The sequence below is a fragment of the Stenella coeruleoalba genome (genome assembly GCF_951394435.1).
Source record: "Stenella coeruleoalba genome assembly, chromosome: 1".
Taxonomy (NCBI): domain Eukaryota; kingdom Metazoa; phylum Chordata; class Mammalia; order Artiodactyla; family Delphinidae; genus Stenella; species Stenella coeruleoalba.
The window spans coordinates 188092580-188117652 of record NC_137169.1 but is presented as its reverse complement, the minus strand read 5'-3'; the positions used below and the strand labels follow the sequence as shown (position 1 = coordinate 188117652).

The 25073-nt window shown below is 34.0% G+C and overlaps 1 protein-coding gene across 6 annotated transcripts in view; it reads left to right on the top strand.

The window, feature by feature from the left end:
- The window catches only part of DCAF6 (DDB1 and CUL4 associated factor 6), a 173037-nt gene that overhangs the window by 110584 nt on the left and 37380 nt on the right, over positions 1-25073 (top strand). For 5 of the 6 annotated variants that reach the window (XM_079939962.1, XM_079939960.1, XM_079939965.1 and 2 more), the window contains 4 exons: positions 12401-12518; positions 17039-17154; positions 18337-18423; positions 18658-18985. In XM_079939962.1, coding sequence (XP_079796088.1) covers positions 12401-12518; positions 17039-17154; positions 18337-18423; positions 18658-18985 — 649 coding nt within the window. The remainder of the gene's footprint in view (positions 1-12400; positions 12519-17038; positions 17155-18336; positions 18424-18657; positions 18986-25073) is intronic. The other variant, XM_079939961.1, reaches the window with a different exon arrangement.

The window sequence follows — 25073 nt, the reverse complement described above, 5'->3', positions numbered from 1 at the left end:
TATACAAGTTAACAGAAACTTCCCACAACTGTCTTTCTCACCTGGACTAATGCAGTAACCTCTTAACTGGTTTCCTCACATCCACTCAGGCTGTATCTCTTCTCTACCAACAGCCAGAGTGAACTTTTAAAAATGTACATCTAATCATGTCTTTCATCTGCCTAAAACTTTTAAACTGTGTGCGTTTGCCCTTAGGCAATCTAAATCCATACCACTTGGCTTGCAGAGCTGTACATGACCTGGCCCCTTCCCTCACTCATTAAGCTCTTGCCAATTAAGCCTTCTTTCAATTTTTCTAACACTCTAAGCTCGTTTCCCTCTCAAATCTCCTGTATATGGTATTCCCTCTACCAAAAATGCTTTTCCCTTTAGCAACTTGTACTCATCAAAACTCACTTAGATATTACTTTCCCAAAAGTAATATGACATTCTAATCTGAAATAGTTCTCCCCTCTTTTTCTCTTTGTGACCTGCTATATTCCTTCGTTGCATTTGTCAAAATTTGTAATCATACGTTTATTTAAGGGATTGTTTGTTTAACTGCCTATCTTTCTCCGTGTTCTCTAAATGTTTTCATTCACTATAATATATTCAGTGCCTAACATCATATCTGTTTTCATTAAACAGTAAATATTTGTTGAATGAATGAGTAAATCAATTCTTTAAGCAGTGGGATGCTATAGAAATTATTCCAGCTTGGGAGAAACATGACCAGATTTATGTCTTAGATCATTTTGGCAGCTTTATAGATGCCTGATTGGAAGGGAATAAAATTGAAAACAGCAAGACTACATAAGAGGCTATTGCAGTAGGCCAGGTGAGAGATGATGAGGGGTCCAATCTAAGGTGATAGCAGTGGGAAATGAGAAGAATAGACAGATTTTAAAAAATATTTAAGAGCTAGAATTGATGGGACTTTGAGACTGATTAGTTATTAAAAATGAGAGAATGATATCCAGGTGTCTTGATAGGGTGATAGATAGTAATACTGAACCAAGATAGGGATTTCAGAAGAAACAGCCAGTTATAGGGGGGAAAAGGTACATGCGATTTTCTTGATATGTTGAGTTTGAAGTACCTTTGGACATCCAAATGGAGAAATATCATAGACAGTTGGATGGAGATATGATATGTTTCTGGAAGTCAACAGAGAAGCCTGAGGTGGAGATAAAAATTAGGAATCGTCAATTTACAGATGACAGTTGAAACCACGAGAGTAGATAAAATTGTCTAGGAAAAGAGGAAAGTCTATGCTACAAGGAGGAAGCAGCGAAAAGTATCTGGCTAAGGAGACAGAAAAGGAATGATCAGAGAAATAGGGCAGAAAGAATGCCATAACCAACGTCAGGAGAAAAGAAAAGTTCAAGGAGGAACTGGTCAGTAGTGCATTTGAAACAGTGAAAGGACAGAGAAATGTTTTTGAATTTGGCACTATGTGGGTTACTGACTGCTTCGGCACTGCAGTTATATGTGGAGGCAAAAGCCAGATAGCAGTGGTTTGAGGAGAAAGATTTCTTTAAAAAAGTGGACACATTGGTATGTAGATGACTTTCAATAAGCTCAATTAAAAATGAAAAGATAGAGAAAAGGTAATGTCTGGGAGGGAGTTACAATTTCAAAACTGAGCATGTTTATAAAATAAGAAAGAATCTTTGTAGAAGAGCTTAAAGGTATAGTGAATAGTTGATGTCCCCAGATAGGCTATTATTTCAAGTTTTAATCTTTGTCAAGACCCTTGTTCTCTATTTTACCCTGTAGAATGGAAAAAGTAGTACATTTAATAAGTTTTTTCCTGGATATATCTCTAATGATTATTTTAAGCATATTTTAAATGTCTTTTTCATACTTTTAAAAGACACTAATATATTTTTTAATTGATAATTCAGTTTTATATTTACCTGACAGTATTCATCTTCCAGCTGTCCAGGTGCTTTTACATGTTGCTTAATTTAATTTCCCATAGTAGTTCATAGATTTTCTTTCTTTTTTTTTTTTTGATTTATTTTTTGGCTGTGTTGGGCCTTCGTTGCTGCGTGCGGGGTTTTCTGTAGTTGCGGCGAGCGGGATCTGCTTTTCGTTGCGGTGCGATGTCTTCTCATTGCGGTGGCTTCTCTATTGCGGTGGCTTCTCTTTTGTGGAGCACGGGCTCTAGGCGAGCGGGCTTCAGTAGTTGTGGCTCGCAGGCTCAGTAGTTGTGGCTCATGGGCTCTAGAGCACAGGCTCAGTAGTTGTGGCGCACAGGCTTAGTTGCTCCGTGGCATGTGGGATCTTCCTGGACCAGGGATAGAACCTGTCCCCTGCATTGGCAGGTGGATTCTTAACCACTGTGCCACCACGGAAGTCCTAGATTTTCTTTATTTTGAGGGATTACTAGGCTAAAAATGTTACTAATAAAATTTTTTAAATTGTAATTGACTTGTTTCATTGAAAAGATTTCTTTTCTTTCAACAATTATATACACATTATTGAACTGGTTGATTGCAAACAGTGTTTTTGCTTATTTATCTTGAATTATTTTAAAAAGCACCACACTTTGTCTAATATATTTAATGTAAACCTTAAGGCCATAAATGCAGCTGCCTGGTTGCCTCAGTAGTTTTTATTTTCTTTTATCAAAATAGTTTTTAAAGAAATAAATGATAGGGAAATAAGTGTACAGCATGCACATTGTTTTTATCCTGTGATAACATACTTTGATTTACTCTCCAAATTTAGGGCGGTGGGTACACACATTGACAACCCTTCTGTGCTAATTAGAAAGTATTTGAATAAGCACAGTTATATCTGTCATGCATTTTGTTTAGTTTGAACAATATATTTTAATGAGTAGTTTTGATTTTCCTTTTATTTATATCTCTGTTATAACTATATTGTAAGGGGGAAAATCCTCTTTGGACATATTTCTCTTGCCTCTTACTAAAACTAACAAATTTTTCCTGTTAAAAATATTTAGGCCAGAAATTCCCCCTTCTTTTATTAACAATAACAACAATAACAAAAGAAACCCATAATCTTAACATTTAATTTTTGAGAGGATATGAGGAATTAATTTTGCCTGAGTTTTAAATTTTGGCCATGACTATAGCAAGTTACTTTATATTCATTTTACAGTGATGATCATTAAGTGGAAGTTGATAATGCCATTAAATTTGAAACTTACACCTATAGGCAATTGTGCATCTGTCAGACACTCATTTTCTACTCTAGATTTAAAGAAATAAAAATGCTAATTTGTAGGCATTAGAAACATAAATGCTAATTATCCATTATTTTATATAAACAGACTTCTTTTGACATTAATAAAATGTTTACTCACAGAAAGAGACTTGTGGATGATCAGAAAGCAGTGAAACAGATTTTACTAAATCTACTAGGGTAGATTGGGAATGGAAAAACTGGACCTGTCTTGCATTAAGTATTATTCCCTTAAGATTATATACTGGGCTTCCCTGGTGGCGCAGTGGTTGAGAGTCTGCCTGCCGATGCAGGAGACACGGGTTCGTGCCCTGGTCCGGGAAGATCCCACATGCCGTGGAGCGGCTGGGCCCGTGAGCCACGGCCGCTGAGCCTGCGCGTCCGGAGCCCCTGCTCCGCAACGGGAGAGGCCACAACAGGGAGAGGCCTGCATACCGCAAAAAAAAAAAAAAAAAAAAAGATTATATACTGTCACCAAGTTGAAATTTTATTTTAATAATATCATCTTGATGATAGTACATCAAGCAATATTTTAAATTGCCATTAAATGTACTTTGACAACTCTAATTTTTATTAAATAAATATCAGATGATTGAAGACTGCTGTATTAGTGGGACAGATAAGTTCAGTATTCATTACACTGGACTACCTCTGTATATGTCGTATTTTAAATTCTAGAAAATAAAGTTAGTGAAATCAGACTTCATTTAGATTTTTTTTATATTCCTTAGAACTAGTTATCACTCAGTTGCTTAGAATGAAGTAGCTAATCCCCTTTTCCCCAACTACTAGTCTAGGTTCTTAAAATTAGTGATGTATTTCATCTTTTGGAAGGTAAACACTATTTAATTTTTATTGCATATGCTTACTTGTTCCACTCCTGCTAACCAAATCAATATCTATATTTCTAGTTAAATTGTTTTCTAACTCAGAATTGTCTATGATAAAAATAACTGACATTTATTGAGTTTTTAATATGTAACTGGCACTGTGTTAAGAATTTTGTATGTATTATCTCATTTGTTGTAATTTAATGAGGTGAGTACTAATGTAATCCTCATTTTACTGGTGAAGAAACCAAGACTCCAAGAAATATGTAAAGACAAGTGAAATAAGTGGTAGAGCCATATTTGTATATCTGTTTCATTAATTCAACTCATATTAAATGCCTGTTACCTTGTAGCAAATACTGGGCTTGGCACCAGTTTGCATGAATGAATAAAGCTAATGCTCCCTGTGCTTGGAACAGAGTTGATTAATAATAATAATAATGATAATGATAATAGAGTTGATTAACCGTAATAATAACAACATAGACACTTACATTACATTTTCTTTGTGCCAAACATTACTTTGAGCAATTTTTATATGTTTATTTACTTAATCCTCACCAAAGCCGTATACAAGCCGTACCATTATTATCCCCATTTTCAGATGAGGAAACTGAGGTAAAGAGAGGTTAAGAAACTTGTCCAAGGTCACACACTGTGTGTCTGTGTTAGAGATGTGATTCAAATCCAAGCAGCCTGGTTCCAGTGTCTGTGATCATAACCACTGTCCTTTGCTTCATCTAACAGTAAAGACAGGTGATGAGAAAAATAAATACAAGTGTCCTAAGTGTTATAAAAGAGGAAGTAAGCTTCAGTGGGGAGCATATGAATGAGTCTGTCTCTTCTGGTAGGGGGCCAAATAAGGCATTCCTGAGGATGAGACATTTTAGCTGCAGTCTGAAAGATGAGTATGAGTAAGTTAAGTCAAGGAGAGGGAGGAAAGGGGATCATGAAGAGCATGTGCAGAGGCTCTGAGATAATCACATTAGAATGACTAGAGGAGGCCCAGTATGGCTGGCGTTTGCTCTGGCTTCAAGAGATAGGTAGAGTCCAGATTGAGAAGGACCTTTTAGACTTTTTTAAGGTTTTAGATTTTAATTTAGGAACAGTAGGAAACCAATGAAGGATTTAAAATAGGGAACATGGCCTGATCTGGTTTGTTCTGAATAGAGTAAGAAAAATTGATTAGAGACTAATAAATCACTTAGGTGGTTCTTCTGGTAATAAGGATTTTGACCTGATGATAGAAGTAAGGTAGAGATGTTAAGAGATTCATGACATATTTCAAATGTAGAGTACATGGGATTTGATGAACGAGGCAAAGGATTGAGGAGGAGTGCAGAGTATAAATTGCAGTAACAACTCTGGAATTTCTATGTGGGGGGGTGGTTTAGCAATGGCAATCTGCTTGGAGAGAGCAGGGTCAGGGTGTGTCTTAAATCTGTTTTTGTTTTTTGTTTTTGTTTTGTTTTGTTTTTTTGCGGTACGCGGCCCTCTCACAGTTGTGGTCTCTCCCGCTGCGGAGCACAGGCTCCGGACGCGCAGGCTCAGCGGCCGTGGCTCACGGGCCCAGCCACTCCGCGGCATGCGGGATTCCCCCGGACCGGGGCACGAACCCGCGTCCCCTGCATCGGCAGGCGGACTCTTAACCACTGCGCCACCAGGGAAGCGCTTAAATCTGTTTTTATACAGTAAATGCAGTGTTTTGACTTAGATTATACATTTATTTGTGGTGGTTTGGGAAAGGTAATAATAGAGACTAGCAGGTGACATTTCTAGGGCTGCAAGGGTAACTCCCAAGTTTTGACTGAGTACAATTGATTGGCTACTTCCTGAAACAGGTGACCCTGGAAAAGGAAGAATATATGGGAGAGGATATGTAGAAGGAGGTGGAGATCACAAGCTTAGTTTGAATATGTTGATTTGAGTTATCTGTGTGAGGCATCCAAGTAGGAAAGTCTGTTGGGCAGTTGATTGTATCGTTGTGGCATTTAGCAAAGATGGCAGAGCTAGAGAAGAAAATTGGAGAATTTTCTGCATGTAGATGATAATTGAAGGTACGAAAGTAGATGAAATCACCTAGGATGAAAGTAAAAAGTGAGACATCTAAAACATCTAAAAAAAAATCAGAAAAGATTCCAGAATTAAATATTTTGCTAGAGGAGAGCTGATAAAGGAGATGGAGAAGTAGCAACCACATTGAGAGGTAATAGGTAAAGTAGAACAGTGTGATGTCATGAGATCAAAAGAAGAGAAATTTTCAAATACAAGAGAGTTGTCTATTTGCTGCTGAGAGGCCAAATATAAATGGGTTCTAAAAATTCTCCACTAGATTAATCAACACGGAGGTGATCAATCTCATTAGTGAGGGCAGTTTCACCTGGCTGATAGAGGCCAGAGTAGAGTAGGAGAAGATGAAAAGTACTTCTCAATGGAGATGAGAATTAAGAAAAGTACTTAAAAACGATAAGCAAGGAGGACAGTAGCTGGAGGGGAAAGTGGTTAAAGACAGTGTTCTCCTAAGCTGTCTACCTCATTCGTTCATTTTCATCTGGAAGTCACATTTATTCAATCAGAGTATGACAGACAGGTTTGATTTTTTAATAGAGAATATAGGTGAGGAAACAGTCATAAAAAGAAAAATCTTGGATGAGAATTTTGGCAGGGTTTATGTGCCACATGGGGTACACATTTTTACTTATTTTCTATGTGTTCTCCCTCCAAACTGAAAGTGAACTAGGAATAGAAGACTTTTATGAACAGAGGGGTATAAGACTAGCAGTTCTGAAGTACAGGGAAAGAAAGCCTAGGTAGCATAGGTAAAATGACTACTACATTTCAATCCATACATTTTAAATATTAGAGAGAAAATGGAACCAGGCACAGTCTGAGTCTGTATGTATCCCAACCCCACGTTTAAGTTCAATTCACATTTCTGTGTTATGAAAAAAGGTATTGGATTAAAATTATTGTCATTGATACACAGGTTGAGTTTTGATTGTCAGGAAGAAAATTTGACTAGGGTATTATTTCCAAAAGATTACATAGGAGAGATTTCCTAGTAAATATCAGTATTAAAGTTGCACTTTGTTTTTGGCTTTCATAATTAACTATTGTTAATTTCTGGGTAAAGTCAGATTGCACTAGTGAGAACACTCAATTTTAGAATAAAAGCCTTGCCTCACAGTCACCTATGTGGTGGATAGGAGTTCTCTGTTTAGAATCTACTCCTAGAAACAGTTTCTGCACTTTGAATCAGAATATGCTTCCTTATACAAATGATTGGAAGACCTGGATATCCAGTAGTCTGAGGTATGCAGAAAAGTTACAGGTCCCTGACCTATAAAATTGGAAAGTTTGCATTGGCCTAGAAATTATACTTGAGAAATTTGCCTTTTCTTCTATGTATGCCAAGCAAGTTGGGGTGCAAAATTTGCGGAGATAGTTGAGCTTTATCATTGCTATGTCAGTGCTTTTTCAGAGGATTTCATCATATATTTTGTTTCCTTTTAGATTGATTTTTATTTTAAACATTTGGCAAAATCGAAGGAAAAATATTGACAAGTTCCTTGTGCAATAGAAAATCCCTGAGGCAAAGAATATATTATTTCTATATGATCCACAGGATATCTAAGCTACTGTAGGTGATTAATGGATGATTGTACAGTTAGAATGGTGACCCAGCAGCAGAGAAAATGTTGGGCATAGTGGTTCTAAACAAATTATTGTGGCCATATGCTACTTAATTATCATCATTTTGATAACTTTGTTTAAATTTACACATAGGATGGGCCTCCAGGGATATCCTAGCTAAAACACCAAACATCCATATCAATATTTAGATGATATACAAACCTAGTTACCAAGATAGCATATTTTATTACTCCTTTCAGCATGTTTTTTTAGAACCACAAATGATTAATTTCATAGTTGAAATGCACAGATTGAATGGTTTGAAAATATGTGTATTAACCAAAAAAAAGTTTATTTGTGGTTCTTACTGTGAATCAAAGCTTGAAAGATACCTAATTAAAGTTCAAAGAAGTTGCTTTCAAATTGTATTCCAGCCCATTCTGAGATTTTTTTCTGAGCCAATGCATTAATCTGAAAGGGCTCTTTTGGGAAAGGAGCTCTTAAATTTGCTTCCCAGAATCTTATGTTACTGACTATTCACTTCTAACTCCAAAAACTCTTTTACAGGATATTGTCTTGATTTTTATGTGGTTATGACTGTGCTTGCTAAAGCATGTTTTTTTTTGTTTTTGTGTTTGTTTTTGCGGTACGCGGGCCTCTCACTGTTCTGGCCTCTCCCATTGCGGAGCACAGGCTCCGTATGCGCAGGCTCAGCGGCCATGGCTCACGGGCCCAGCCGCTCCACGGCATGTGGGATCTTCCTGGACCGGGGCACAAACCCGTGTCCCCTGCATCGGCAGGCGGACTCTCAACCACTGCACCACCAGGGAAGCCCTAAAGCATGTATTTTAATAAAGGCTGGTCATTTGCCTGGATAGAGACTGCTCTAAGCTACTAACATCATCAGTTGTTTTTAATAATTAAACTACAAAGCAATATATATGGCCATCTTAGCAGTGTTGAACAAGTTAAAACTGATTTTTCCCCCCCACTACACTGTCCTTGTGCTGAGTGCACCACAATTAATTTTATTCTCCTATAATGTTTTTAGAGTGAGAAGAAATAGTTCAGTCTTTCAGTGCCCTGGAAAAGATACAGTGTAGTTTTCCAATACTCTGATACCAAAGTGACAGTTTGGACTACCAGAACTTTTATCAGTTAAAGTTGCTGTTATGAATTATACATCACTTCTGAGAGATAACAATACCAGCAGTTGATATTTCTTAATTAAAATATTTATTTAAGGAATCTTATTTTCTACTGAGTATTCAAATTATTTCCAAGATAGTATAGTAAGTAGCAACTTCATATAGAAAGAAACTTAGGTTACTAGAGAAAAAGAATCTAGCTCATTATCATCATTTCATCATCTATAAAATGGAGATTAAAATATGTGCTACAGAGATTTAACAAAGGATACATATATATCCTGGGACATAGTAGTTAACGAAATTTTGGTTATTGTTATGATTGTGCGTTCTACATAAAGTCATTGGGTTTGGTGAAGTTCTAAACCCTAAGGCTGTTAAATTAAAATCTCTGCTTGTTAAGCAAAATATTTCAGTAATATTAATATATTTCTGTGCATTATATAAGTAAGGCTTTGAATAATACAGTTTTTAGAATGTGTTTGCTAATCCAACTTTTAACACACAGAGCAAGTTATGGAAAATTAAAATGGTTACAAATATTTCTTCAAATAAAGTAATAATAAAATTTATTTTTTAGTTCTTTAACGTAGATTTTTTATAGACCTTTTTAACTTAAAATATGCACTTTATCAGAAACAATTTGTTAATTAATTTACTAGTAAACCAGTGATCTACATTTCCAAGAAAATTCAATTTGATAGGTTGTATATGGTCAAGAAGAGGAGTATTAAACTAGGAAGAGTAGAATGGAACAAGGCTAGGAAATGGATTTTTAAACCTCGGTTATACACTTCCATTAATGCCTCAGTTGAAGAAACCATGTTCTACACTGCATAGTGTTTCTGCCAGAGACATTATTTATATGCAGTCTACAAGGAGATAACTAGACTAGGGGTCTGAAGTATTTGTTGCTAACAGAAATAATGTGATGGGCCAGTTTTACTCCAGGCTGATGACTTCATTGACAACTTAAATGAACAAATCCTGTCAACTATAGTCACTTTATAAATTAAATGAGTACTATTACTGTGTTTTACATGATTTTTACTATATTCCAGAGAGATTAAATAATAACTTGGTAGTAGATAACCTAAGAAGAAGGTTTGAATTAACATTGATCATCTCAGGAAGCTTCTTGCTTTTGGAGGTTGGGGGTGCTCTTGGAGGTTGGTAGATATTTTCTACACCATTTTGACCTCTTAACAGCTAGCTATTTGTCTACTATATTCCTTTAGTCATAGCATGCAAATATCTATAGCTGCCTCTAATTTTACTCAAAAAGGAAGTTCTGATACAGCATTTAAATGGCTTCTTTTTTTAAATTTTTGTTGGAGTATAGTTGATTTACAGTGTTGTGTTTGTTAGTTTCAGGTGTTAAATGGCTTCTTAAAACTTATGCTCCCATAATCAAGGTAGATCTATGAAATTTAATCCTACAATTCTCTCACACCTGCTTTTTCCCCCCCTATTTCTTCTCTACTTTAAAAGAAAAATAATAGCAAAGCACTTTACAAAATGTTGTGAGAGATAATGAAAGAAGTAGCCCCAGCTCTACCTCTTAGTTTCCTTGATCATTCATTCAGTCTTTCAGCTATCTTCACCAATTCCAGATCCCTAAGGATGACTGTGGTTTGGGCAGCAGTGGGACAGAAATTTTAGCAACATAACTAAAGAATAAGGGAAAACTGTATGTGGACAAATGACTAACAGCACATTTTTCAAAGATTGTCAAGGATAGGACAGATATTTTAAAAATCCCGTTCAGGAATTCCCTGGTGGTCCAGTGGTTAGGACTCTGGCATTCACTGCCGAGGGATCAGCTTCAGTCCCCAGTTGGGGAACTAAGATCCCACAAATCATGCGGCGTGGCCAAAAAAAAAAAAAAAAAGTCGTGTTCTTGATAATTTTATGTAAGTTAAAATATGTTAGTTTGGTTATTTTATCAGAATGCCATTTGGTAAAATACGTCCTCTAAAACATTGAATGTAATATTGAATCTTCGAAAGTCATAATGGATTGTTAATTCTTTTTCCAGCAGCTGTTTATATCAAGGACATAATCATAACAAAAGTAGTACAGAAACAAAGTGAATTTGTCAGTTCGTAGGCCAGCTTTATAATTGATTCATACTATTATTTTCAAATAGTAATTAATGTTATAGGAGAGGATTTCTCAGGAGTTAGAAGTGAAGACGTAAGAATTGATAATCCTGAGTTTTATCAGCTTGGCTTCTCATCTCTTGGGGAGAATCCTTTTTCCTTTCTGCTACAGTTCTGTATTTTTAAGTCTTGTTAATTGTCCTCTCACAGGATAAAAGCTAGAGCAGAGTTTCTATGAGAATCTCTTTTAGTAAGTGCTCCACCGTCTTCAAGAGGAATGCAAAAAGATATGTCCTTCATTGCAATATAAAGTGGACCTAATAACCAAAAATCCTAAGTAATTTTGATTTCATTAAGTTGTTAATGCTTTTGTTGATACCGTTTTCAAGACAGAAAGCTTATTTTTAGTACTATTACATCAAGTCCTTGAACTTGTATCGAGAAAACAATTAGGACACAGAAGAGTTTCTTGTATCGAGAAAACAATTATGACACAGAAGAGTTTCCTTTCTGCAAGCGACTGGCAGAAATGTTACATGTTTGATTATATAGCAGTTTTTATTCCCTATATATTTTAATGATCCCTCAAGCTGTTATTCATCATAAAAAGAAAAAAAATTTAAAGCTTTATTCAAATTTGTCTTTGAATATCCATGTACTCCTTTTGGATGGGGAGGGGAGAAGTGACTTCAAAGTGGTTTGTATCCATTTCTGTAGAGTTTCTTGATTTTTATTTACCATTTTACAAAGATTTTATATGTTGAGATGGATGTATATTATGATTATCACCTATAGACTCTTAAGGTGGAGTTGCCTTTCCATAATTTAGAAAACAAAGTTCTTGCAAGATTAGTCAGGAGAAGAGGATGGAATTATACCAAAACGTACGATCTTATAACATAGAGTTTTAGAAAATAACAGAGCACAATAAATTTTCTTCTCCCGCCTCCTTCCCAATAGTGTACAGGCTGTAATCCCTCCCTAGATTATAAGTCTATGAATTTGAAAGAACAGAAAGAATTTGATAGCATTTAATTGCAGCAAAGTTTTTACTAAACAACTTCTTTTGGAGCCCTTGCATCTTACTTCTCAGTGTTTCTGAAGGAGCCAATGATAGTTATTCTTGATGCTGTAGCAACTGAAGAAAAAGATCCTGAGCGTTCCATTAAATAAAAGTACCAAGTTTATAAAGTATGTCATTGCATGTTAATATTCTTTGATTCCCTAAAAACTAAATATGGTTCTCAAATGTGTGTGATTTTCATCTGAATCAAAGGGAGTCATGTACACAAAGCTAGAAAATGATGCAATGCCACTTTTGAAATATAGAGTGTTTCTATAACACTTGCTTTGAACTTTAAGTGAGAACCATGCAGATGTGAGAAAGAGTTATGACAAGGACAACCTAATTTAAGTTTTATAAATTTTAGGAAATGTCATCTTTTTATTGGTTTCAGAGACTTTTTTCAAATGTTTTAAACACAATTTTCAGATAACAATAATGAAAAGCTGAGCCCCAAACCAGGGACAGGTGAACCAGTTTTAAGTTTGCACTACAGCACAGAAGGAACAACTACAAGCACAATAAAACTGAACTTTACAGATGAATGGTAAGTTAATATTTTTGTGAAGATGTTCTTAGCCATTTTGTAGGATTGTATTAGATATTATTTTTAGCACTTCATCATCTTTGTTTTGCAATAATACATTGGTTCTCAAACTTTAGTGTGCTTCAGGATCACTTGGAGAGCTTGTTAAAACACAGATTACTAGACCCCACTCTCAGAGTTTGAGATGGAGTCAGAGAATTTGCATTTCTAAAAACTTCCCAGGTGATACTAATATTGCTGGTCCTGGGATATTTCTTCTGATAGAAAATGCAAAAGATAAAAATAATCAATCACCAATAGACCACCAGTGCAAAAATTAATAAACCTAACATTTTGGAGCTTTTTGCAGTCTTGGTCCTATGTAAAAGGTATGTGTATGTGTATATATACGTATATATTTTTGGTTTGAGTTTTAAAACATGATTTTAATCATACCTAATATATTCAGTTCTCCCCTGCATTTATTTGAGTTAACTTTATAGTAAATATTCCCGCAATACTACTTAGTTTTCATAAGTATTATTTTCTGTATAACAGATTCCATCAAGTGGATGTACCATAGTTTTACTTAACCATTTCCCTTTAATTAGGCAGTGAATTTATTTGTTTATTTTTACCAAATAAAACTATAATGAATATCTTTGTTTACAAGCTTTTTCCTACCTTTAAGTTTATGGATTTGGGATATTTTTCTAGAAATAAACTATATCTAGATTGAAAGATATTACAAAATTATTTTCAAAAGGATAATCTGTTATTACATTTCTCCCAGCAGCATATGAAAGTACATGTTTTGCTGTCTCCAGACCAATGTTCAATATATTCATTTATTTGTAACATATATTTGATTTTTAAATTATTTTTATTTAATTTATTACTGGTGAGTTTGAACTTATTTAATAGTTGTATAGATTCTTTTTAATGACATTTCTGATTATATTTATTGTTCATTTAATCTAGTTAAATCTTACATTAAAAAAAAAATCTAGTTATGTGAACTTCTTAAATTCTTTGCCACTGTCTCATTGCCTTGTGTGTGAGAGAGACAGCACCCAAAATTTTGTATTTGAATTTATTACTATTATTATATAAATTAATATATAGATAATCCATCTTTCTTAATATATAATTAATTATATATTAGTATAATTATATGTGATTAATACAGGGTGATTATATTAATCATTTAATAACCAATATATTAATTATCCTATATGATTAATATATTATTATATTAACATATTTAATTGTATATTATTATATATTATGTTAGTATAATATATAATATTGCATATAAATAATATATAATATAGTTATATATTGTTTATTAATATATAATTAATTATATGTTGATATATGATAATATTTATTTATTCCAATTCACTGGTTTCCATTTGTGTTTCTGTGTGTTTTTAAATATTAAACGCTTCAATTAAATAGGATTTTCACATCTTATTGAATACCTTTCTACATTCCAAAGACTGTTCTAGACACTGGGAATGCATCAATGAAAAAAATAGACAAAAATATCTCTGCCCTATTGGAGCTTACATTCTAGGTATGGGAGGCAGACAATAAACATAATAAGTGAATTGTGTAGTATGTTTGATGGTATTAAGTGCTATGAAAGAAAATAAGACAGGTAAAGATGTTTGGGAGATCTAGGGAAAGGGTAGGCATCATTGAGAAGATGACATTTGGACAATTTGAAGGGTAAGAAGGAGTGAGCCATGCATATATCTGGGGGAAGAGCATTCTAGGCAGAGAGAAAGCCAGTACAATGGCTCTGAAGCAGAAGCAGTCTTAGTATGTTCAAGGATCTTTAAAAAAAAAAACAATGTAGCTGGAGTAGAGTGACCAAAGGAGAGAGTAGTAGCAGATAAGGTCAGCCAGGTAAGTGAGAAGGGTCTTTAAAAGGTTAAAGGATATCTCTGGTTGCTGTGTAGAGAATAGGCCTTAGGTAGAAGCTGGGAGACCAGATAAAAGGCTTTGGCAGTAAGCAAGGTGAGAGGTAGTGGTGTCTTGGACCAGGATAGGAGCAATGGAGGTAGTCAGAAGAGACTGGATTCTAGATATATATTTGAAGGTACCGTTAATAGAATTTCCTTAGGAACTCTAGTGTTTGACCTCAACTTTTAAAAATAATGATATCTATGGCCCTTTTTCTTAGTACATGATTTAAGATCACAGAAGATTGTCATAGTTATTCTTAAGTCTTTTCTATTCTCATGTTTCTGTACAGAAGGGACTGATATCTTACAAACAATCTCATCTGAACATTTTTTAACCAAACATCTTTAGTCCCACTCTTCTTTTGAATGCTACTTTTCCTTCTTTAAAAACTGACCATGAATTATATTCTCTTATTTCTTTATCAAAAAAGTAATTAACTTTTTTCTGATTATGAAAGTATTCTGTATTCATTGTAAAAAAAAAAAAAAATTCAAAAGAGTATGCAGTCTTTTTCATCTATGCCAGCATGGTGTCTTGCTTTTATTTTAGTTTCTTTGATCCAGATAAGGCAATTGAGCACACTGACCAAGAGTTTGGGCTCTGAACCTGACTAGCTGTTGAACCTCTCTAAGTATCAGTTTTCTCATCTGAAAAAGGGCATATTTAATAGAACCTACCTCAGACTTTGTTGGGAAGATTTAATGAGAACATGCAGAAAAAGTACATAGCACTTAGCACGTGATAGGCTTTAAATAATTGTTAGCTACAATAGTCATCTTTTATAAATTGCCTTTCAAGTCCTTTGCCCAGTTTTTTACTGTGGTGTTTATCTTTTTCTTATTGATTTATAAGAGCTATATATTATAGAATTAAGTGAGGGTAATATCATTTGTCTTTCATTCGTTGCAGATATTTTTCCCAGTTTGTTGTTTGTCTTTCAGTTTACTTATGGTAGTTTCGCTTTATGGTTTCAGCCTGTGAGCTGATACTCCTTGTCCTTCCCAGGATTAGGGGGAAAGTTTCTTCTTGTTTTCCTCTTATAGTTCTGTGATTTTATATCAAAAATATATGTTTAATCCTTTTACAATTTATTTTACCATAAAGTATGATGTAGAGCTTATAGCTCAATTTTTCTACATGGCTTTTCCCTTGTCCCAGTACCATTTATTGAGCAATCTAGTCGTTTATCTGTGATTTAAAATGCCATATTAACACACGCTAAATGTATTTACTTGATTACTTTGTCTTTTCCACTAATGGCTCTGTATTCCTACATCAATGCCATAATGTTTTAATTATCATAACTATTCTACATTGAGCATTTTATTTAAGCCTGTATCATAGCTTTCTCAATGGGAAAAAAAAAAGATTTATGTATCACATTGGCTTCTCTTTACCAAAATTGCTATGCATTTCTTTCTGGCTAAAAAGAAATATGTGTTCATTGCAAAAAAAATCAGAATCTAGAGAGAAATTGAAAAAAATCACTTACAGTAATCCTACTGAGATGACATTTAACATTGGTGAATATCCTTTCTGACATTTTTCTCTGCTCATATACCCATGTAGATATACGTTTTTCTTAAAACTATATTATATATGGATGCCCTTTTAAAAAAATCAAATTGACTTCTGCAATTAACCTAAAAAGATTTTTATAAAATTTTGACAAAAGTTCCATGATAATTTGCATTGTTTATTGAGTCACTGCTGTTTGTCTATAATTAACGTTTTTTAAGTTACTGTAGCTGTTCAATTTCTTTTTCTTGTTCACATCTATACTATATTTAAGAAATTGTTGCATTTCTGTGAATTTAATTTTAATCTTAGTCAGATTGTTATACATTTTCCTCTATTTTCCTTCCCACTCAGTCCCCTTCTTACACATATGTCATGATTTGTCACAGAATGTTCATTGAAAATTATTTATTTAAATTGGTCTGGTATTCTGCTCTAGCTAAAAATTTTAACAGAATTAGGATCATCATCAGGTAGGTATTAAAACTAAAACAGAAAACATTATCCTTCTACAAAACCATGGTGCTCAATCACTTGCCGTATTTGAACAACAATCTATAACTGGCAGTGGTCCACAGAGGGCAGTTCAAAGACCAAAGAAATTTCCAGGCCTCTTTTCAAGTATTAATTTAAAAGTAGCCTAGAACAACAAAGTCTAAAAGGACCTATGATCAGAGTCTATAAAATCATTAAGAATTTGAATGTGGTGAACCATCTGTAGTGAGAACAAGAAGAGAGAATATATAATTAAGTTAAAATTCAATAGAGAGACTTGTAAAAATATATACCAGATCGTAGAAGCATCAAAATAGTGAAGAAGTGGTCCTTTCATATTTTTAAATCTCTTTTTAAATATTAAAGTGGATTAGAATAACCACCTAGACTTTCTAAAGTGATGTTTTTCAAGTACTATTAAAATAATAAATCCTGTATTTTATTTGTAGTCAAGTTTTTTGATCAACTTCTCTAGTTGTAAAATATAAAAATTATCCTAAAAGTTCATGTTTATTAACTTCTTGGTGGGATCACTTATCTTGTCTTGATGGTAGGAGCAGTACTGCCTCAAGTTCTAGAGGAAATGGGAGCCACTGCAAATCTGAGGGTCAGGAGGAATCCTTGGTCCCACAGAGCTCCATGCAACCATTAGGAGGAGAGAATGAAGCAAGTAAGATGTTAATTTTGTTTTTGTCATGACAAAACCCAGTGTTGGATGTTTGCCTATTTTTCGGATACCTCAGTGCTACAGTTTTGTTTCTTGTTTTTAATCAATTACTTTTGCCGCAATAGTCCAGTTACTGCTGTTGATAAACAGATAACAAACGCAAAAGATAAGGACCTTAAGCATTTAAGATGGGGCGTCACAGTAAAGCACAGTTCCCCTCTGCGGACACAGTGGCCAGGATAGGTGGTCATCGTACTGACAGTACGTTAGATAGAAATGTTGGTTTGAATTATCTTTACCATTTTTATACCTAGCAGTGAAATACAGAGTACCTATCTGGATTTTTTCAAAGAGTATAGGTGGTTTATGGAGGGAAAAAAGGGATAAACTTTAAACAGGTTATGAGTAAATCCTGTTTCATACAAGAAGTGCCATTTAGAGTATGTTTTTAGAACCCTTTCCTAGAATAGTTTTATGTGATCATCAAATGAAATTTAGGGGTTAGTATAGCCTAGAACAGAGTAGATTTTCAGTACATACTTGATAAATGAAGGAATAAATGAATTGTTTTTCATTAAATGAATACATACCTCAGTATAATGGAGCTAACAAGAATCAAGTACGTATAAGATGACTGTCTGGTAAGCAAATGTCCAATTAGGAACAAAAAAGACTGATCCTTCATGGGTCTTGGAATGAAATCCAGAAATAAGTATTTTCAATGGCCAAACAGAATTTATGGTGGGGCTAACTTTACTATTTGTTCTTGATAGTTCAAATTAGACCAAATGCATGACAAAAGGGCAGAAAAATACTCAGTTTTAAGTTTAGATTCTCTGAAGTTTAGAGGAAAAAAAAGCAAGATTGAGAAATGTCAGTTGTGAGGGCTAATCTAAAGCAGAGATTCTTCACATGGAGTTCACGAAGGTCCACACATAGGCTTTAGGAAGAGGCAGTGGGCACAATTGCACATTTCTTCCTAATAGCGTTTTACAGTTTTGTGGGTACATACATAGTATTTGCATTACACTGGCAGGGCGAGGTTTTTATCTGAGTGTCAAAAGTTTCTACGACCCCAAAAGGGTTAAGAACTGCTTATATATAGGAAAGCTGGAGTATTCAATTGGTGTTTATTTTTCTAAAAAACAAAATTAGGATTTAATGATAATTTGGTTGAATTCCCAGAAGCTCCTGAAGAATCATCAGAGGATGTGACAACACTTCAGGGAGGTACGTCTGCAGAAAGCACAGTTCAGAACAGTATAGATATAGGTGAGTTGTCATGTTCTTTTTAGATAATTCCTTCATATAGGAAAAAGAAGCCTTAATCTGTATTAGTCTCTCCAGAGTTAGAGACCATTTCCAAATAGATGTGTTGTGGAATTTTGTTCTTCATATAGGGGGATTAGACTTTATATTAGAAATTGTCTAAGTGTCAGCTCTGAAGTTAGATTAAATAATTAGTGTTGCCAACATGACCAATTGTTACTACTTATTTTCTGACAGCACAATCAGATAAGTTTACTTTTGAGCCATTGGATTCCGGTTCAGGAGAAAGGAATGACTTCAATCTTGATAGCCCTGGTGGGGTCCCCGAAGAATCCACTTTGTCTGAAAAAGGCAAGGAACCAGGAACTTCAGATCAAACTAGCACTGAAAGTGCTACCAGTCAGAGTACCAGCAATCCCGAACCTCAATCACAAACAGAAGCCATTGGGCCTTTGGCTCATGAGGAAACATTGGCCAGGGACTCTGCTCTCCAGGACACAGATGACAGTGATGATGACCCAGTGCTGATCCCAGGTGCAAGGTATCGAGCAGGACCTGGTGATAGGTTGGTAAATTTTTAATTAACATGAACTATAAAGAGTATAATTCACAAGCCTTTGTTTGAAGTCACATAAAGGAGTTTCTCCATTTTTGACAGCTTTTTCCTCTAAGGGTGTCTCAGTCATATAAACTCATAGAATTTTCTAAATTATAAATAATTTCATGTATTACATTCTTTGAGCAAACTGTGGAGAATAGAATGTCTCATTGCTCTGTATCTTCAGCACTAAGGCTTGGTCCTCAATTTACAGATCAAGAGAAAGGAATGTTGAGAATGACCAACAGGTTATTTATGAAGTTAGTTATATTTAGTTGTCAGATTGCCCTGTAGACATCCTGGCCTTTATCAGTTTTGGGTTTTTTTAACGTTCAGTTTTTCTGCTTCTCTCTTGACCCTGGATTAAGGTAGCGTGATAAAGTTCTCTTTTTGAGAACAGTATGTTTTTCTCTGACTTCTACTAAACTTAGTAACTCAATTTCAAAAATGAAAAATCACACCAAGTAACAAATATTATAACTACAGTAAAGAATTAAATTGCTAATACGTTCATATACTTTTTCCATTTTTCATATTATGTGTTCATAAGGATATATTTTATTTTTTAGTAGATAAAGTAAATCTTTTAAACTGTATTGCATTCCGTACATTTCTAAAGCTATTTCCATAATCAGTGCCATCATATCTCATTGTAAGTTCTGTCTTCTTCCAGAGAATGAAATTTTATCTTTAAAATCCTAGCTTACACAAGCATGAAGAACCCACATCACATATTTTTATGCTCAATGTTCTGCTATTTATAAAATATGCTGACATTTCTGTCAAGTGAAAAGATTAATTTCCCATTAAAGAATGGCAATGTTATATAATGGTTAAGAGCATAATGAATTATATTCTGTTTTTACCATTTACTAGCTGCTTCATCATTCAAATTACTTAATGTCTCTTTAAGGTTCAGTTTCCTTATCTATAAAATGGGGTTATGATTGTCTAGAATTGTTGTCAGAATTTAGAAAAAAATCAATCAGTGCAAGGACTTGTCTCAAATTGAAAGCACTGAATAAATGACAGGTGTATTAAACAACCAAGATATTCTGTGTAGCTACTTAGACTTTAAAAAGCAATTACAGTAAGAATGGCTACAGGGATAAAGACTAACAGAGGACAAGCAAAATTCCTGAACGTTGTAGCTTGCAGTTCAGTGAAACTGCCTTTTCTTAACTATGAAGATAGATATGTATCTTCCTTTGGTCATATTTGGTCAACGTGTTTACTTTGCAATGACCCTGTTTTTAAATGTAGAGGGAGTAATCTTTGCTTATATTTGTATTTAGAGACTAATCAAACATCTTCTCGTTACCTGCCACACATTAGTCTTCAAGTTCTTAGTATATATTTTAGACAAGTAAAACTTAGTTTCATTTCTTTCCATACCCAGAGGGAGTCCCTTACGATATTATTACCGCTTGATGTATGCAGAGAAGGTGGGCAAGCATAGCACAATTTGAAAATCAAGTTGATGGTTTCTAAAACCCTGGGTGGAGAGCTAGAGTCTATAATTATTTTAAGTTCGTAAATTTATGGCTTTCTAATGATGTAAGCAAACATATGTCCTTGGTTTTTTTCTGTACTTACATAGCTTAAAATGATACTAAGGTCATAATGGAAAATAAAATTTAAGTATCAACTTCTAGTAAAATGCACCATGTCACTTACCAGGTCTGTTTAAATAAGAAATCATATATTTTTGGTAAATATTAGACACTTGCAAAAAATCATAATTATTTAGCATCTTCTATTTAGGTTAATTATTTAACACTTTTACCTAGCCTGCTTTATAGCTGAGGAAACTGAGGTGCTAAGCAGGGGTTTTGTATATTCTAGACCTAAGGAGATTTTTTTTTTTTACACAGTAGTATAACATGAATGAGAAAGGAGGATTTGTGGGGAGAGTGGGTCCTAGAGAATGCAAAATATCTTGCAGCATATTGTCCTTATTTTGGATATCTGACTAGAAATGATAGTGTATTTCTATAGAGTGTTATCACTTACTTATCATTTTCATAATACTTAGATGATTTATATGTTTTAGGGATTCTCCTGAGATTTGGATCTGCCACAAAATTGGCACCTGATAGCTTCCTTGACCCAAGAAACCCAGGTGCTGAACTAGACTAGCAGACTCTTTTAGAGGAGAGATGATCAGGGACAACAACCTGGAAGTGACCCCACTTCACGCACGTACTCTTGAATTCATGCTCTCATGGTTAGGTCCAGATTGGAAACCACCTCTGGGTCTACATTTGCTTCCCTGCTTTTTTTGTTTTTTAAACTAAATATTATTAATATTCTGTACACTCAGTTTAGGTATTTAACCTTAGTTTGTCCTATATATTATTTTGTTTTATTCTATAGGACATAGTAGTAGTAACAGAAGAATAATAAAATTCTTCCCATTGAGAAAGTTAACTTACTGAAAAGAGAAGACAGATACACAAGCCATTTATAAGAACATGGAAAACAGTTTTCATAAATATATGAAATAAATTCAATATTATATATGTATATATGTGTATATATACACACACACACACAAAGTTGTGCATACTGAGGTAATGCTAAAGTGATTATAGTGACTGTTTCACAGTTACATCAGTTTTCCTTTGCATTATTCTTTCCTAGCTATTTACCAAAAATTTGTAAATGGTGGAAAATCTTCCTTCTGACTTTTCTCTAAGTAATTTTGATAGTTCCTAACTTCCTGAGCACCATCTTGATTAAATCTTGAACTACCTATATAAAATGTACTTTTCATTTCTGTACCTTTCTAAGGGCTGTTCATCCTTCAGAAAACTGCCCATTTATCTTACTTCTAAATTTGGAGGAATGGGTATGTTGACTTTTATTCTAAAGAGAGAAAGTTTAAGAAAATTTTGCTTCTTCAGAACATGAAAAGAATAATTTACCAGCTTATAAATAGGCATATGAATTTTGAGAATTTCTATTTCCAAAGGGACAAAGAATTTCAAAGCTCTACTGTAAAAATACCATTTGGTTCTTAGAATCTAAGGAAACATTTCACACTTGGATGAAATGCCCAACTAAAAGGATGCATGTCTTAAAGGTCATTAAGAAACCCAGTTAAGATTAGTTTGGTTAGGCTAGAGATGGTCCCAAAATTGAAAATGGTAAAAGAGTATATACTTAGATCTGTACTTTAATTTGTATGAAGAATTACATAGTGGATCTCATAATTTTTTTGCCACACATTTAATTTTTTAAATGAAACCTAAAAAGTTTATAGCTAAGCCATTTTCAACGCATTTAACAAAAATATCAAAACAGTTCTTTGCAACACAAAGTTATGATTTTTTAATAAAGATTTGCATTCTTATAATTTGGTTAAATAAATATGACCCAGGTTTTCATTTCTGAGCTGAGAACAAGCATGAGAAGGAAATGTCTTAGAAAATAAAGGCCTTAACAACTAACATAGGTACTTTAAAATGGAATGCTCTGCTCATTAACTATAGCTAGTCTCGGTATAAATATAACTGGGACTCTCTATAGCAGAGGTCAACAGACTTTTTCCTAAAAAGCCAGATAGTAAATATTTTAGGCTTTGTTGGCCAAGAGGCAAAATGGAGGCAGTTATGTAGGCACGTCTATAATCATTTAAAAAATGTAACCATTTACAAATGTAAAAACTGTTATTCTTCTATGGGCCATTAGAATAACAGGCAGCTGGCCAGATTTGCCCCAAGAGCCATAGTTCGCTGATCCCTGCTTTATAGCAAATAGGTCTTATAGAGAGAAACCAAGCTATAGTGTATGGTAAAATGCCTCTATTGACAGATAACCAAAGTTTAAAACAGTGAAATCTATGAATCACCACGTTCAGTCCCCTTTAACTTTGTCTACAGCAGGAACACAGAACGTTAAATGGAAACTAAATTGAAGAAAGAAACAATTAATCAAACATATACTTTCTAATATGGTATAAAAAAAGCAGTAAATGAAAGGAGTATGTGTTTCTCTTAGTGATTTTATATATTGGATTTAGAAACGTAAACAGGTGCCCTTGGAATGAAAGGAAAGTGGTCAGGTATATTATTTAGATGGTCTTCATGTAAACTGTTTTCACAGCGCCAAATCCATCTTCTAGTAAACAGAATGATGGCCTGGCTGATAGCTCTTCCTCTTGCCAAACCCGAGAGGTTTTTTGCTCTCTAAAAAAAAGACGAGTATCTAAGTAAGCTTCCTGAAGAAGTTCTCACATAGTCTTGAATAGTTTTTAGTTAATAGACTCAATTAAGATACTGTAAAGATTTTTTATGTAAAGATTAAAGATATTAACTGTATATTGCCTGTTAGTTACTTTTTAAAAAAATATTTATTTGCATAGAAATTTGGTTCCATTTACCTACTCTGGACTCTGTGGAACATGGCCTTCATTTTTAAAGCCAAAATCCTTTGCATACTGTAAATTTGCTGTCATCTATTTAGTCATCATTATAATCACTTTCTCAGTATTTCTAGTGATTCAAGTTTATTCTTTATTAAAATTGCAGAGGAAAAGTAATCATAGAGAAAGAACTGAACTCCTAGGGAGTTAAAAGCTCTATTATTCTTTGCTTGCTGGTTATACAGTCTTATGGTTAGGACAAATGAGCCAGCTCAGGACTTAATTATTTAGTTCCCAAAGAGCAACTCAGCCCTGGGGAGCTAGTGTGTTCCAGTTGAGGGTATTGATAATATGAATCTGAACCTAACAGGGTTAGGTTCTAATTTTTTTTAAAGATAAAAGGGATTAAGTGCAATGTCTTCCTTCTAATCTATCTTCAGTGAGTGTTTCTGTTTCCTTAATTTGCTCATACACATTTAGTTGAATGACATATTCTCACATAATACCCTAAGTCACAAAGGGAAACAAAAGTATTTTAGATTTAGATGATTAACGATAAAAGTGGTGGCCTTAATGCTTTAAATATTTGGTTCTTTGAAGTCTTTGTGAGTGACTTTAGTTATTGTGTTCCCTTCACTAGATTTAATATCAGAGGAACAACAATAGGTGATAGAATAATGAGGTAATTCAGTATGTTCCTTCATTATTTTACTTTTTCTTTATGATGAATTTGCAGGTCCTCTTTTTCCACAGCTAACCACCTTTCCTATTAACAGTTAATACTTCTTTGAACTTAACTGAACTCTAAGTGCTAAGTATTATAAAGCGGGTTGCTTTTCACAAGCTATATTTAGCTGCATGCACTGCATGGGAATAGAATGAAAAGAAATTTCCTGTGTGCAGATATAATTGATGTTCACTTCAAGTGTGTCATATGATAAAGTAACTATAATGTGAAATGATGTATTTTAAATATTAGTTACTTGCTTTGACTATTTTGTTGAAGAATGCAACTTATGTTTTTCTAAAACTTGATTGGAGGTAACAATTAGCAACCTTCTGGTATTATTCAAAAATGCTCCTTTTCCTTGAGATCAGTAACAAAAAATGGACTTGAGTCTAATTCTGTGCATAGTTTTAAGATTCTGATTTTTTTAAAGAAAGCAGTTTTCTCATAAATCGGTTAGTAACTTAGTATCACATGTCAAGTGATACATAACTCTCAAACACTTCTGTAATTTGAAGACTAGCAAGGGGGTACATTTTTAAATGTTACTTTAAAGTGAACCTCAGTTCCATTATTCATTTACCCAAAACCTGGGTTACTGACAAAATCGACCTTGTACCTAATTCTAGTGGCACGTGTCTGTTATTTATCATATGTTTCTAAAACAAAGGGGAATATAAAACATAATATATAGCAACAATCAGAAATGTAAAATTCGTAGAGTTCCTCATGGGGAATACAGAAATGATGAAATAAGCTAGAAATATTGTAGCTACATAGAAAGCCCTGGTTACCTCCCATTCTCACAAGGATTCTCATATAAACATCTCAAAATTGTTTTTGCTTTTGTGCTGGTGTTTATAGACTTTTTTAACATTAAGGTATATTTGGAGTAACTTTTTGCAAACTGGTCTGTTGGTAATTAGTACTTTCTAATTAAATTATAGTAGAATGGAATTTGT